This window comes from Aulonocara sp. 'chitande type north' Nkhata Bay, linkage group LG6 (assembly GCF_057382095.1).
Source record: "Aulonocara sp. 'chitande type north' Nkhata Bay isolate Kocher_YH1m ecotype deep benthic linkage group LG6, A_spYH_male_GT1.1, whole genome shotgun sequence".
NCBI classification, from domain to species: Eukaryota; Metazoa; Chordata; class Actinopteri; order Cichliformes; family Cichlidae; genus Aulonocara; species Aulonocara sp. 'chitande type north' Nkhata Bay.
Window position 1 is genome coordinate 15,331,249 of NC_141349.1, and position 14,800 is coordinate 15,346,048.

At 42.9% G+C, this 14,800-nt stretch overlaps 1 protein-coding gene across 6 annotated transcripts in view; it reads left to right on the top strand.

Moving 5' to 3' along the window:
* The first annotated feature begins 350 nt into the window (after positions 1 to 350).
* Positions 351 to 14,800, top strand: part of radil (Ras association and DIL domains) — a 31,284-nt gene continuing 16,834 nt past the window's right edge. For 3 of the 6 annotated variants that reach the window (XM_086295184.1, XM_086295186.1, XM_086295185.1), the window contains exons 1-7: positions 353 to 729; positions 2,973 to 3,070; positions 4,099 to 4,213; positions 5,546 to 6,065; positions 13,452 to 13,567; positions 13,666 to 13,854; positions 13,928 to 14,612. In XM_086295184.1, the coding sequence (XP_086151310.1) occupies positions 4,130 to 4,213; positions 5,546 to 6,065; positions 13,452 to 13,567; positions 13,666 to 13,854; positions 13,928 to 14,612 (1,594 nt within the window). In that variant the 5' untranslated portion in view covers positions 353 to 729; positions 2,973 to 3,070; positions 4,099 to 4,129. Of the gene's footprint in view, positions 730 to 779; positions 1,635 to 2,972; positions 3,071 to 4,098; positions 4,214 to 5,545; positions 6,066 to 12,809; positions 12,918 to 13,451; positions 13,568 to 13,665; positions 13,855 to 13,927; positions 14,613 to 14,800 lie in introns of those variants that run through there. The other 3 variants (XM_086295180.1, XM_086295183.1, XM_086295181.1) reach the window with 3 other exon arrangements.

The following is a 14,800-nucleotide window of genomic DNA, read 5'->3' on the forward strand; positions in this document are numbered from 1 at the left end:
AAGAGGAAAGAACTGCTCTGGGAAGTCCATCATTCCACAGCAAGAATTTTGGCTTTTGTGTTTATTTTGTAAATAAATCATGACACTGTGCAGTATCTCATGTTGATGTTCATCTGGGGTTGTATAAGTCATTTTAAGGTAAGGATTTTAGTAAGGATTCGATCATTTCTATTATATATTATATATAGGGTGCAATACTTTCCACGACTGCAGATCTATTATCAAGACGATTACCCTATTTTATTTTTTAAGTGGAATATATAAAACCACGCGTTAAAAGACCACGTTGTTTCCTTCGGATCTACCGTTGTAGTTCGTGCTAGTGCCGCCTCTGTCCGCCAGGGGGAGTCGCCTCTACACGCTCTGGTGCCAGAGCAGGTGTAGCGAGGTGAAGCATCGCGTGTGGCTCGGCTGTTTCCGTCACGGCTCGGCAGTGAACCGCTGTGGATGTGGGAATGCGGTTGCCGGAGGCTGTGGGCATTGCTGGACACTCGGCGGAGATGTACGCACGGGAGCAGGAGCCCACAGCGGCTGGCTGTCGTCCAAGTTAACGGGCTGTTTTGGGGATGTGGGTGGGACCCCCGGACGGCTGGGTGTCGCTCGGAGCAGGGGAGCTGGGTGTTCCCCCCCCCCCATTTATAGAGCCTGTGATTTTCCTGCACGGTAGAGGAATAAGAGAGACACCAGGAAGGATTCCCCAGCACTATGGAGCCACGCACTGCAGACAGCGTGAGTACAAACGCACAGACACCGGCAGAGCCCCCGGGGGACTGGGCTCGCCTCTGCTGGAACCACTCATCAACTTTTCCGCGACCTATTTTATTGACAGGCAGACGCGTCGCTGCTTTCTGCTCCCCGATATGTAAAAAACAGGTTTTCTTTCTCTCTCTCTTTGTTGAGCGTTGCGCAGATGTCCAAACAACATTGAGATAAATTGATAATTAAGTGTGTGTAACGACCTCGCGCAGTAACACAGACGCACCTGCTGCCGTCAGAGATCGGCTGCTGTGAGTTTTCCGCGCCGCGCCTGACGGCTCATCAGCGGATTAATTTCTGAGGATCTTCTCCTGCCTTTTGTTGCCACGGCGGTTGCTACTGACGACCAGTGAATCCAAAGTCGTAAACAGACGGACCGGCTGTAAATAACGGGCTGTCACAAGTTTAGTCCTATATTATGATGTAGGCGTGGGCTTTTTCCTTAGCGCACTGCTTAAATCTGACCTTCTGCTGGTAAAGACAAGGACAACCACAAGTCTGTGTGACATGGTTACTAAATGTAACACGACCTCCTGGGTTACTAAACGCAACCCAATTTACCAGTGCGAAAAGGTATCCCCTCCCTCTGTGTGTGTTTCTTTCTGCGTGTAGGATTGAGTTAACTGCAGCCAAGTAGCCAGATTACCATGGATTAGCTGGCATTTAAAATAGTCACGTTATCCCACCAGTCCCTACACAGTCAGCTACAACAACACCTTTTAGGTTGCCTGCCAAATGTTTCTGCAGTAAAGGAACTTAGGGTTGTAAATGGGATGCAGTTAAAACGGGTTGGATGAGGTTCTGCTTTCACCTGATGCAGCTGATTCCTGATGAGACCCCTCACTACAGGTCTAGCGGTCAAAGGAGTTCATGCAAAGGTACGAATGAAGCTGACCCACCTTAGGGGCATAGATGGGAAACAGACTTTTTAGGATGTAGGGTATTTTAAAAAGATTTGGTTGTTTGGTTGGTTGGTAGGGTAGGGGTCCTGAGGTGAAGGTCCTGAGCCACCGCTCATTTCTTTATATTTGGCTTGGAAAGGTGCAACGATTTACTGAAACGTGTTGAACAAACGTGGAAATACAGTTAGTGAAGCAAAAACACCCAGCTTTAAAGTCAATATTTGGTATGATCACCTTTATTCGTCACACAACCTGAACTCTCTTAGTTAAGCTTTCTTGTCATTTCTTCTTCAGCAATATTTCTCCAGGCTTCCTGAACGACATTCAAAGCTCTTCTTTGGAGGTCGGCTGCTTTTTGTTCTGTTTTCTGTCAAGATGATCCCCACACTGCTTCAATAATGTTGAGGTCCGGGTTCTGGGGAGGCCAATCCATGACTGAAAGTGTTCCACTGTGTGTTTTTCTATCCAAGTATGACTTTACTGCACTGATGGTGTGTTTGGGATCATTGTCATGGTATTACATGATGGATCAAAATCTGATGGTACTTTTCTGTTTTCATAATTGCATCAATTAAGACCACTTTTAAGAAAAACTGCAAAATATAAACAAAAGAGGGTTGGCTCAAGATTTTTGCACAATACTGTATATATACAAATTAAATATAAAAATAAAGAAAATCCATTTGAATAATTTAGCAGTGTTTTTAAGTGCGGGTTTTAGGCTTTCAATGTGGTGATTTGCTGCTTTACTCTGTTCTTTGTAAATTAAAAATAAATAAATTAATAAATGTGCTTCCAAGTAGTCAGCCTTAGGTCATTTATGTTCTGTGATTGTTTTATTTAGTTAGTTTATTTAGTTTTATTTAAAAAAAATTAAATGCACAAAAAAGCATTATTCTAATATACTAAAAAAACAAGTAGTTGCAGAGAGAAAACTCTGTGTGCCATATGGGTCTGTTTGCTGTGCACACTATATAATCTACACAAAAATAATCTATTAAGTGTTTATTCGTTTATTTTGTTAAACATAACAACCACTGCAGACACTGCTTGATTTTCAAAAAGGCAGTTTCATTGCAGTATTCAGTGTTCCCCTTCAGCACAGAGCCAGAGTCCTGGTCGGCCTTTTTTTTTTTTTTTTCAACCAAGCCATAGTCAAGAGTCTGACGTGAAAACAGCTTAGTGCTTTCAATGAAATTATTAAAAAGCTAAAAGCAGACGGTATTATTTAATCCCAGAGGACGTAGACGGGCTGTTAATGATGAATGGGATCCTTCAGCTTTGACCTGAACATCATCTGTTTTATTTTTCCAGCGTGAAAGGTGACAGTGAAATGAATTGCAGAGCATATGACAATCAGCTGTACACACTGTGCTGCTGCACATAGAGGCAAAAATACTATCTGCATCAAGGTACTCACCACACACACACACACACACACACACACACACACACACACAGAGAGAGAGTTTTGTGTTTGTTTTTGTCTTCATGGTCTGTTTACAGTGGATACATTTAGATTTTCTTTATCGTCACCAGCTACAGATATTATGTGTTTGATGTAGTTGTATGTCGAGTGTTATTGCATGTTTTTCTCATATTTGTGTGCATTTAATTTGGAAATTAGGCATGCACTGATCCAGCTATTTCCATTTCAGATATTATATTGTTATCTTCCCTTCTGGTATCTTCGGATACAGTTGCTACAGATACAGATCTAATTTAGTACCAGTGTTAGATTAATAAGCTGTGTTCCTCACTGTGATGAAGACACCGGGAGCCATTCTTTTAAATGGCAACCTCAAGCTCAAACAGTTTTAAGAAGTTAATAAAATGAAGAATAAAAAAAAAGGGTTTTATTATTTGCACTAGTAGCTCAGTGTGAGAGTCTTTACTGTGTACTGGTGTTATTTATGGTTACTCTAGTTTCTGCTTTTCCTGCTCCCAGTCTCACTGTGACTGCATCTCCTTCACAAGTGTGTGTGGAGCTGGTTGGTGTCAGGTGAAGTGGAACAATAGCAATCAAGTTGACAGCAATATGTCATGTTGACTGTAAGTGCAATACAAGTTTCACAGCAAGAGTTAAACTGCACTTAATGAGAGTGAGAAGTTTACTGGGAAATCTTCATGTCTGAGGCTTTTCATAAGTCACATGACCACAGTTTGCTAAAGTCAGAAACTGTAGCAAACATGCAAAGAAAACTTTGAAATGACTTTAAATTGATGCACTACTGCTGACTCGTTCCAGGATAGAATTAAAAAGAATAGACTGGCTCCTTAGAACGGGCCAGTGAACTGATATCTAGTCCAGGTTTTTGAGTCAAGATCGGCTGGATATTCGATCCAAATATCGGATCGGTGCATCCCAACGTCAAACATCTAATTCCTGTGCATCAAATTAGGAACAAAGCATCTAAAAGTGTGTGTTCTTACTCACCAGTTGTGGAGTCTGTGAAGCTAACCGCAGCATCATGTTCTACGGTTCTTCTTCTGGGGCGAGTATGTCCCTGCCGTCCAAGAGCCGCTTGAAACGTCAGAGCAGGACCTTCACACAGGTACTCACACACAAACACTCGGCATTTACAAACATACTCACAGAAGAAAGCTTCAAAACGGAGGTCAAAATAACTGATTAAAACAAATAAAGTGAAATAATAGTGGTTGCTTATTTGATGTATTGTGAACACTTAGTGTCAGTTTAGCTTATATCCCAGCTGCATTCTCCTCCGATGTGTGAAAACTCTTCATCGTGAATTTCACTTTGCTTAGAGGTCTAAAAAAATACATGCATCAAATATGATTCAGTTGGCTTTAAAAGGTTAAAAAAGAAGGCGGCTGGCCTTCTGTTTATCATGTACACCATCATATCGGGTGAGGTGCTAAAAAAGGCCTGGTTCATTACCATCACTGGAGGTTAAGGCTAAAACCATTGTGAGACCTTGTCGCCAACCCATCATGTGACCTATTGAGGTCACCTGGGATGGTATTTCAAGACTACATCGCAGGGGGCTGATAGCTGGCGTTTTGGGCCACCACCTCTGCTCAGTGATGGTCGTTCACAGTGGACATAGCTGGACTCCTTTACTCCTCTTTCAAAACCATCTGTCTTTTCGGTCCAAAAGGTGAACAGTGGCATTCTCGAAGAAGGGTCCTCTGTTCTTTAGGTGCTGGTGTACAGCTGCACTTTAAGGACAAGTGCAAAGTTTAAGGTTTAAAGGATCTCGGTGGTGAAGTCGCAAACGTGCAAGGGATAAAAATGAAGCTTTGAATGGAGAGCAAAATCTAAGAGCACCATAGATGTTAATGAGAGGACGACCTTGTAGAGGGCAACCCCCAAATCTGTAAATACAGCCTGGTTTTCTCTGCTTCATCAGTCTCTGCTTTGTACTATATAACCGAGAAATGTCTAGAAATTCTGACCAACATGGAAGAAATACACTGCATAAACTTTTAGCACATGTAAAATAAACAACTACAGAGACTTTATGCAGCACAGTTGACTACTTAAATATCTTTATTATTTTGTATTAGGAGATATTTCAGCTCTCCATTAAAAATGGGTGTGCTTTATTTTGTGACTGTGCATGCTGGCTCACTGTCGTGACTTGGCGGGGCGCTTGATGGACCTGAGCCAAAGTCACTGTGTCACCTGTGCTTCTCTTGCTATGACAAGTCACACTGCCTGCCTTAAAAACGTGTGGTGAGCACATCTTCATCCAGTGTGCTGATGAGGATGTTTATTCCTGAGATAACATAAAGCCAAAGTCATACACGTGTGTTTTTTAATAGCTTGGATAAACATGCAGATCCTTTTAAGAAGAAACTGTACATAATGCCTGTCACTGGGTGGCCCTGCAGTACATTCACTGGTTTTGTGTGTTTGCCAGGTCCTGTACCGTACGTTAAGCTACAGAGACCGTGTTCCTACAGACACTGGAACAAACACCCGAGGGGACCGGCGCTCGACCACTGAGCCTCCGGAGCGGCCGGCTGACGACCCGGCTGAACTCTCCACTCAGAGCTCGGCCCCCGGCGTGTTGAAGATTTTCGGAGACGAAATCTGCGCCGGTGCCAACTACAAGAGCGTCCTGGCCACGCCACGCTCCAGCGCGCAGGAACTTGTGAAAGAGGCACTCGAGCGCTACTCGCTCAACAAGGATGCTGCCCACTCTTATGTCCTGTGTGATGTGATCGGACGTTTCGAGGGAGGGGGCGTGATCGGTGGGGGAGAAGGAGGAGGAGGAGGGTGGCGGACTGAATGCTTGCGAGCGCTAGGGGACAATGAAAAGCCGCTGTTGCTCCAAGAGCTGTGGAAACCCCGAGAAGGACACGCACGTAGGTTTGAGCTGCGCAGGAGAGCAGAGGTGGAGGAACTAAACGCTAAGGAGAAGGATACGATCACGGCTGGTGAGGAAACACACAAAGATGCACAGACACACACACCCACACAGGTAGTCAAGTACACACTCAGCAGCTGGTCTAATTCCCTTCCTTTCTTAACGTGTCAAACTCAGCAGAAAAGCACAGCTCGTTAGCTCCTCTGCAGTGTGTGTGTGTGTGTGCGCGTTCACGAGTGCAAGCGAGGGAAGATGCAGAATAAAACCTTTTGTCATAGTTATTATCCTGATGAAGATATTGTGCCTGCATATGTTTATACGGAGGTGCTGCGAGGAGGAGGTATGTAATTTAGGTTTCTATCAGAGGCACAAACTCCTGTGCTTTTTACACAAACACACACACACAGCGCAGTGTGCAGGTGAGATGCTGGACAGCTGGTCGATTGATTGAGTGAAAGCTGAAGCCTTCAAAACCGGAGGTGTGGATGGGTGTAGGCACTCTGGTGTTTTGTAATGATGACACATTTGTACTACAGTGAAACGGTATCACTTCCTATTAAAGTACCTGCACGATGCTGTGCACACCTGGGCGAGATTCTCTCTGTTCAGTAGATTCAGGAAGCTCAGGTAAACAGCAGTTATGACTTTATATCTGCAATGCAGCACTATGAACGCTGATCCACACTGAGCTGTGTACCGTTGCTGAAACCATGATGTGACCTTTTATGCGTAATTGGTTTACTGATTGATGAAAAGTTTGCCATTTACACACTCACACGCAGCAACTGTGGGTTTTTTTGGTAGAGATGGAGCGAGTATTTTCAGCCTCACTGTCACACATAGCTGCAACACATTTCTCATGAAGCATGCCAGGGTTTACTGGTTGCTATGTCAACTTACGTGCTGGCCAGAGAGTCGCTTAGTAATCTGCATGAGGCTTGTTTATGGAGGGATGTATTACCAAAGATTAAATAGCCCATAACATTTTCTAAATGTAGGCTCTCGTGAGGAAAAAAATGGATAGTGGCAAACTATCCAACTCAGAACAACAGTCACCTCGAGGCACTTTATATTGTAAGGTAAAGACCCAGCATTATTAGAAAAGAATATCCCAACAATCACTGTGGGGAAGCACTAGGTGACAGTGGGAAGGAAGAACCCCTTTTAACAGGAAGATATCTGGAGCAGAACCAGGGAGGGACAATCTGCTGTTTCTGGTTGAAGGTGAAGGAAACGAGGAGTGTTTTAGGGTGTTTTCACACCTATAGCTCATTTACTCTGGTCCAAATCAGTTGATGGGTTTGTAAGCTTGTAGCTTGTAGTTTGTTTTCACACACAAAAAAATCCAAGTCAACTCCAAGCAAACCATGTGAAAGTATTCAATCTGCTTATTGGCCACATGGGTCTGGGGTGGAGCAACAAAAGTATATACAAGAAGAATGTCCTTTGTTCATTTAGCTACTAATTGTTAGCCGTACAGCCCCTTACACATCTGCAGTACCTTGACATATCCCTACGTACTCCTGGTACTTGGGTTGGGTGGAGGTCTGATCACGTTCACACCATAAACGAACCGTTCTGGAGTTTGTTTAGAACCACACCAAGACCGCCTTCTCCAAAGGGTCTCATGTGGTTGTTTTGATCTGCACCCGAGTGTGATCGCACCAAGAGGGAACATGAAACAGAGTGTTCAGTCTGTCTAATTTAAATGAACTAAACCCTGAAGATGTGAAAACACGCTTAAATTCAGTTCAGGGATCCTAACATTTGCTGTTCCGTCCTGTTCAGGAACTATTTTTGTCATTAATAATTTAAATGTCCAATGTTGGGCATATTTCAGAGCATTTTGGTAGTGCTGGCATCTTTGGTAGTTTAAAAAAACAGATGCGACAAGTATTATGAACAAGATTTACAAAGTAGACTTAATTTTTATTCAGTAAGACTAAAAATGAGTCACTTAGCTCATAAACTCATAAACAGGAAAGTGTTTAGAGAAGTTAAGACAGAACAGTTTTCCCACTGATATTATAGTCCTATGTCCATGTTTCATTGTGTCTGTGAGCCAGGCACATTATAAAAGGCTGACTGTCTGTATGTTAGCCCTGCGACAGATTGGCACACTATGATAGGATAGGCTCCAGCCCCTACAACCCTAAACTGAATAAGTGGAAGAGAATGGATGGATGCATGTTTTGAACCTGGACATTAAGAGCAAGCAGAGAAACTAACTAGCTTTCTAAAAAACCTATTTGGACACAAAGTTAGCAAACTCATCCTATAATCCAATTTGTCTGGTTAATCTATACAGTAGATAATTTTATGCCCTGGTGACCATTGTTTTATTTAGATAACGATTTAAAATGACTCCCCAAATATGTGCCTAGAGGGAAGACGGCTGCCTAGTGTTGAGACTTACTTCTAGAAAAGGCTTTAAAGGGATTTCAGAATGGCATGTTGTGCCTGTCTCTGGTACTGTTGGATAATTGTTTTGGTTAGTAGAGGGACGGTATTTGTGCAGACAGCAGCATAAGATCTTTAAAGCATAAGGTTGGTGGGAATTTTTTTATTTTAATTCTAAGAATTTTAATTTTAATTAAAAACCTGAGCAAACTTTTCTGAAAGGTTAGTTTATGTGGTTGATGAGAAAAATTATTGTGCTAATAGAAGTAAACTGCAATAGTCACAGACGTATCACGGTGTACGTGGAAGTTAAATACACAGGTTTTGACTACGCTAAAAGTTGTGTCAAAGGGCGTGATTACATCTGTGTACTGGGATAAGGGGACTATAGTCTGTCCCTCACTATATAATTTCTCCATTGTCATAATGTTTTCCACTTTGTTTTGTAGGATTTTAACCAGTGAAAACTCTTTATCCCATCAAATGAAAAGCATTATATGTTCTTAGCCTTAAATGTTCTACCTGCCACGCCACTGAGGTAATCTGCAGACATGACATTTCTCTTCTGCAGCATCATCCACATGAATGGGTTTAAGGCAATGATGGCACTGGTTTAAAGGGGGATTCTTACTGTCAATGTGTTCATATAACCAACAGTGAGGTTGTGGTTGGTGACTGTACTGGCCTCAGTTCATTATATAAAAACAGTAACAGCTGAATGATAATTTTGTAAACAGTTATTTTTCACATCTTTCTTTTCATTGGCTAGTCACAGACATGACTTCTTCTTTGTAACTGTGCTTTTGACATTGAAGCTAATACTTTGAGTATATCGTTTAATAATCTGCCAGTTGAGGACCTGAGGCATTTGTTTCTCAAATTAGACTCTCTCATCTACTTGTCCTTTTGCTCAGTTGTTAACAGGGACCTCCCGGTTCGCTGTCTGTTCCGCTTAGAGCTAATTTGAGCTGTGCTGTCAAATGAGTGTTACAGTTTTTGTAAAAGCAAAACCAAATAACTTTTTGCTGATGCATCAAACACTGAACTAACCACATTTATCGCTCTTTTAATCAGCATGGTTAACATGATCTGTGAGCATTTTAAACTTAAATCTGGTAACACAGCGTGGGGCTGGAAATATAGACTGTACATAGGCTTGGGAAGCCCTATTTTGAATCCTCAGAGTTAGCACGTCATGTTGTTTTGGAGATACAGATACAGATATCAGCAAATTAGTGTTAAGCAGCATGATAATAGCATACTAGAAATTAACTCACCAACAGTGGAGCAGAGACTTGATGAGCACTGGCTCTCATGATGCAGTTGTTGTTTTTTTTGTCTTTCCCATAAAGTTTGAAAAGACAAACACAGCGGAGAGGTCTGATTGGGTCACTGGAATTGGCAGAGGTGATGCTCAGCACACGTAGTTCGGCTACACCTCCTTTTGTTGGCCAATCAAAAATCTGATAAAAAAAAATAAAAAGTTTAATCTCATTAAAGGCATTTCTGATCATTTAACGTTAAAGGTTAAATAAGAACAGCACTATTAGCTTTAAAAATGTTTAGTTAAAAACTCACAGAGCATTTGTAGTTGACCTAAAACATTTCAGCTGTAGTGTTTCCACTATACTGAGTTTTGGGAGGAGCAAATAGTCCACCGCACCTCCCACACCACCACCACTGCCGGACACCACCTTGTCTTTCTGTTTTCCCTGTTTACTCTGTTTTCTCTGGGCAGCAGTCGTGGAAACAGTAGCGTAGAGACTGACGCAAATAAAATTCACTACAGTGTTTGCTGTAAAGGAAGGTTAGATCAGCCAGTGCCACAGTGAGGCGCAGGGATTTTTATTTTGTTTCGGGATAAAGTGAACGCTCTGTGGCAAACACACACATTAGACTTTGTCTTTGGTTAAAATGAACAATTTATTGTTGGATTTGGCATTTTACAGGAGTTGTAAACAAATGAAGTACAAATTATCACCAGTGTTATTCTTTAATTAATTCTTCAGTGTTTTTGAGACATTTTTAGCTCTATATGGAAAAACGCAGCTTAATTCCCCTTTATATAGTGTCTGAGAGCAGCTTTATCAACTAACATATTAATGCACATGTTCATTTTCACACTAACCTTTTCTCAGTGGTGCTATAATGCTAACAGAATTCACAGCCCGAAGTCTTTTTTGTCTCTGTCTTTCACTCGTCTCTCTGTGTGTGAGGTGCATGCCCATGTGTGAAACTTCTCACACACACTTTTTGAAAACGAGATTGCACTTTAAAGGTACTCCAGGATTTTCAACGTGTACTTAGCACATCACGGCCAAATTATTTCACTTATCATTAGATGCGTAATAGCTGTAAAACCAGCTATAAATGTGTTACAAAGGTCTCGTGGCCTGGTTCAACTTCCCATGATACGCTACCACACCGTCCGCTTCATCCACTGCCTCCACCTATCATTATCTTGCTGATAGATTTTAAGTTTCCAGCAACTCAGTGCATGAGCTTCAGAAACAGTGCTGGTGAATTAGCCGAGCTTTGTGATGAAATATGGTTTACTGAGCTTCTCTTTAACACAGGCTTTGTGTTGGTGTAAGCCACATATGTATAAATAAATGATAAATGAAGATATTTGATCGGGCTGCACAGTTATGAACAAAATGATTATTTCGATCATTATTGAGATCGTGATTATTTTCCAAGCTTATTTAACATTTCTCCTTTTTATTCAAATAAATTCAGTTTATCTCTTTACACTAAAACCTTAACACTAAATAAAGTCAGCAGGAGCGCTGCTTTCACTTTTACATTGTGCTTCATTCCTATTAATTAAAATAAGGTGTTTATTTACCTGACCTAAGTGCATCTCTGTGAAGCAAAATATAGTTCTTCACTCAGTTCAGGTTACCTGCATGATGGACGTGAATAAAACTTGTAGCAAAGTACTCGACAGGGGTGAGAGCCGTCTGTATTTCACCTGTGATGTTTTGCCACGGTATCTTGTATCTTTTGCGTTCACTACTCTTTGCATATAATTTATTTTCAGTTGCCATCACTGAATAAAATAGAATAGAATTCAACTTTATTGTCATTGCACATGTCACAAGTGCAAGGCAACGAAATGCGGTTTCGATCCATCCAGAAAGTGCTTTAGACATAATATAGATATATTACAAAATACATATTAGCAATAATATAGATATATTACAGAATGGGTCTATTATATGTATGAGGGTACAAAAATATGGGTCTATTATGGGTATGTTACAATGTACGCGATATGAAAGTATGTTATGAATATGCTATAACTATATGTACAGGCTATGAACAGGATATAAATATGAACATTATACAGAAATGTGAACTATAAAAACTATGCAGAAATATGAAATATGAACTATGCAAGTTATAAACAGTTGTAGAATTATAATTACCGTATTGTACAGAATGACTGACTCCCCCTAATTTCTAAGTATTTCCAAACGAGGTGTCTATTTTTTAGGGAGTGCTTGATTTTCTTTTACTTAGCATTTTAATAGGCGGCACATTTTCAGTATCATTCAGTCATGTTCATTTAACTGTGGGAAGTGATCAAGATTAAGATGAGTAATAATATTTCCTGATAATTAGTAATGCACTCATGATGCCTATGCTAGCTAGCCGCTTCGCTCTGTGTGCTTTTTAAAAAAAATTTCAATCCACTCATGATGTAAGTAATCATGTCTTGGCTAGAGTTTGTTTCTACCAATGAACAGTTAACAGCAGTTGTTTGCAGGCTGTGAAAACAGGGATGATTATGTTCATGCAGTGAGCAACAAGTTTTCTCTTTATTCCCCACTAAAAATTAAAAGTACCGTATCCAGGGTGCACCTTGCATCTTGTGCTCTCTAACTGGGATATCCTCCAGCATCTAGTGACCCTGAATTGGCTCATAAGGAAAATGGATGGTTAAAGAATATGCTAAAAACTCAAGTGTAACCCTGATGGTGGATGTGGAGGAATTGTTAAACCCCAATTATCATCCATCAGTGGTATACTTGATGCCATTTTTACTGGTTTTCCTCCCCTTCAGAGCCAGCAGCAGGCATCCAATTTGATATCACTGCACAGCATCTAAACAGATCAAATTTAAAGATTGAAACACGCTAAGTTTCTAATGGAAAGTGCAGCTAATTTGTCAGTGATGTGTTAGAGTGAAAAAAATCCTGTGCCTCACACCTTTAACTGTGTATCTCTCTCTCTACTAACGGCTGATGTTTCTCACTTAAAGCACAACAGACTCACTTTGCTCCACAGTGCATGTATTGTGTCTTGTGTTGTGCGGATGGCGTGTGTGTTTGGGGGTTGTTTTTTGTCCTTGGTGTGGGGGTGTTTTCTCACCTTACCCCCCTTCCTAACCCCTCCCACCCTGCTGTAGGGCCCAAAACCCCACAATTCCTGGTGGCTCTAATGGGTCGGTCTGGGCTGGGCAAACACAGGAGCTCCCCCCTGCGGTGTGGTCGAGTGGTACAGTCCAGCTCTAAAGGTGGGGACTGGCCTCAGGTAGGGTGGCTGTCAGTCATTGCCATGAAGACCACCTCTACCTGCGTTGTCACCAGTGCCACCCCCATTGCCAGTGATTTTCTCGTGTGTGGGTAAATCTGTGTGAGCCATTGCATGGCCTCAAACGTCCTCAAACTCGAGCCACGACGAGCTCAGTTCACCTTTCATCTGGTTCACTGTTGTCAGCTACATGTGCTGCTCCATCCAGCACCATTAACTTCATCTGACTTTGACTGTCTCACTCCTGCCTGGATTTGTTTTGTTGGTTTTCACTCAGCTCACACATGACGTATGCATTTGTGTTACTGAAGTCTGAGAAAATGCTTCAACCAGACCTACTCAGTTTCCCCATCTGTCAAACATACATGTTAAGAAAGTAGATACCAGGTTTAAGCACACTTTCTCCCTTTTCTCTTCCATTCTTTGCCTCTCCTTGCTCCTCTTTATTATTCTCCACCTGTTCTCCCTCTTGTCCTTCTCTCTCCCTACGTGTTCTCTGGCTTGCTGTTCATCGTAGATATTAATGCCCAGGCTCGTAAGCTCCAGAGGAACAGGGCGAAGGGGACGCTGACCCTGCCCCGATCCAGCAACTCATCCTTCTGTCGCAGCCTCAGCGAGACTAGCCTCAACCAGGTGGGGCCTCCTGCTGAAGATGATTGATTGTTAGTATTTACTGAACTGCTTATGAAGTGCATTCAATCTTAAACGTGTGCATGCACATCCATCTGCAGCTGGGATTGGGAGAGGAGCCCAAGCGTTATTACTCCACCCTGCCAGGACCACTGAGAGGCCGAGAACGCGAGGGGACCTCCAGCAGCCGGAGAAAAGAGGAGAGCAGTCAGGGAGGAGGAGGAGGAGGGGTGAAGCACTCTCTGTACCAGTCCCCTCATCTTCTGCTGCTTCAGGGATTCAATCGGCAGGTGAGGGTACTCACAAAAATCAGACCTCTAGTGTGTCTGATTTTTGTGACCTTTTTTGCTTTCTGTGTTGCAGGACTGCCTGGTGTATCTGCTGAACAGAGAGCAGCACACGGTCGGTCAGGAGACTCCATCAGCTCGTCCCAACATCTGCCTCTTCTCCCCCGACATCCTGCCGCTCCACTGCCGCTTACGCCGAGTCCCCGCGCCCCGTCGCCACGCCAGCAACAACAACAAAGGAGAAGAGCAGGGGGAGAGTCAACGATTCTGCGTTGCAGTCGAGGCCGTGCTCAACGCCACAGTCCTGGTGAACTTTTCCCGCTGCGAGCGCTCCACCACGCTGCGGCACGGTGACCTCCTTTCCTTCGGGGCACATTACATCTTTCTGTACAAGGACCCCACAGGTTCTAAGCCACTACCCGCGCAGACCTTGGCACGCCTTCGCACGCTGGGTCAGCTTTACGATGCAGGGGCGGAGGAGGGAGAGGGCGGGGCTCAGACTTGTAAGATGTGCGGCTCCGTGCTGAAAGAGAGAGCAGCGCAGGTGTCGAGCACCCCGGCGGTCAGACGCGGTTTCAAACCTCACCTGGTGAAACCCCGCAGCGTGGGGACGTCAACAGGAGGGCCAGTTACTGTGTCAGGGGGTGATGGAGGAGGAAGAGGAGCTGGAGGAGGTCAGAAAAGGAGGCTGCAGCTGGAGTTTGACCAGGCTCATGAAGACCAGCTGCTAAACAGGATCGTGTCTCTCATAGAACCTGGAGGTCAGCAGCCTGGCTTACTGTAATATAAAGATTATCAAAGACATCAACTGAACCTTTTTTTTTTATCTGAGGTCCAGTTAAAATGATTTTCTAGCAAAAGTACCAAACTGTATTTTGTGGTTCTTTATCCACAATATGTTATATGAGACTTTTGCTGCCCAGTGATGGAAAACATTTCAGTTCAAGCT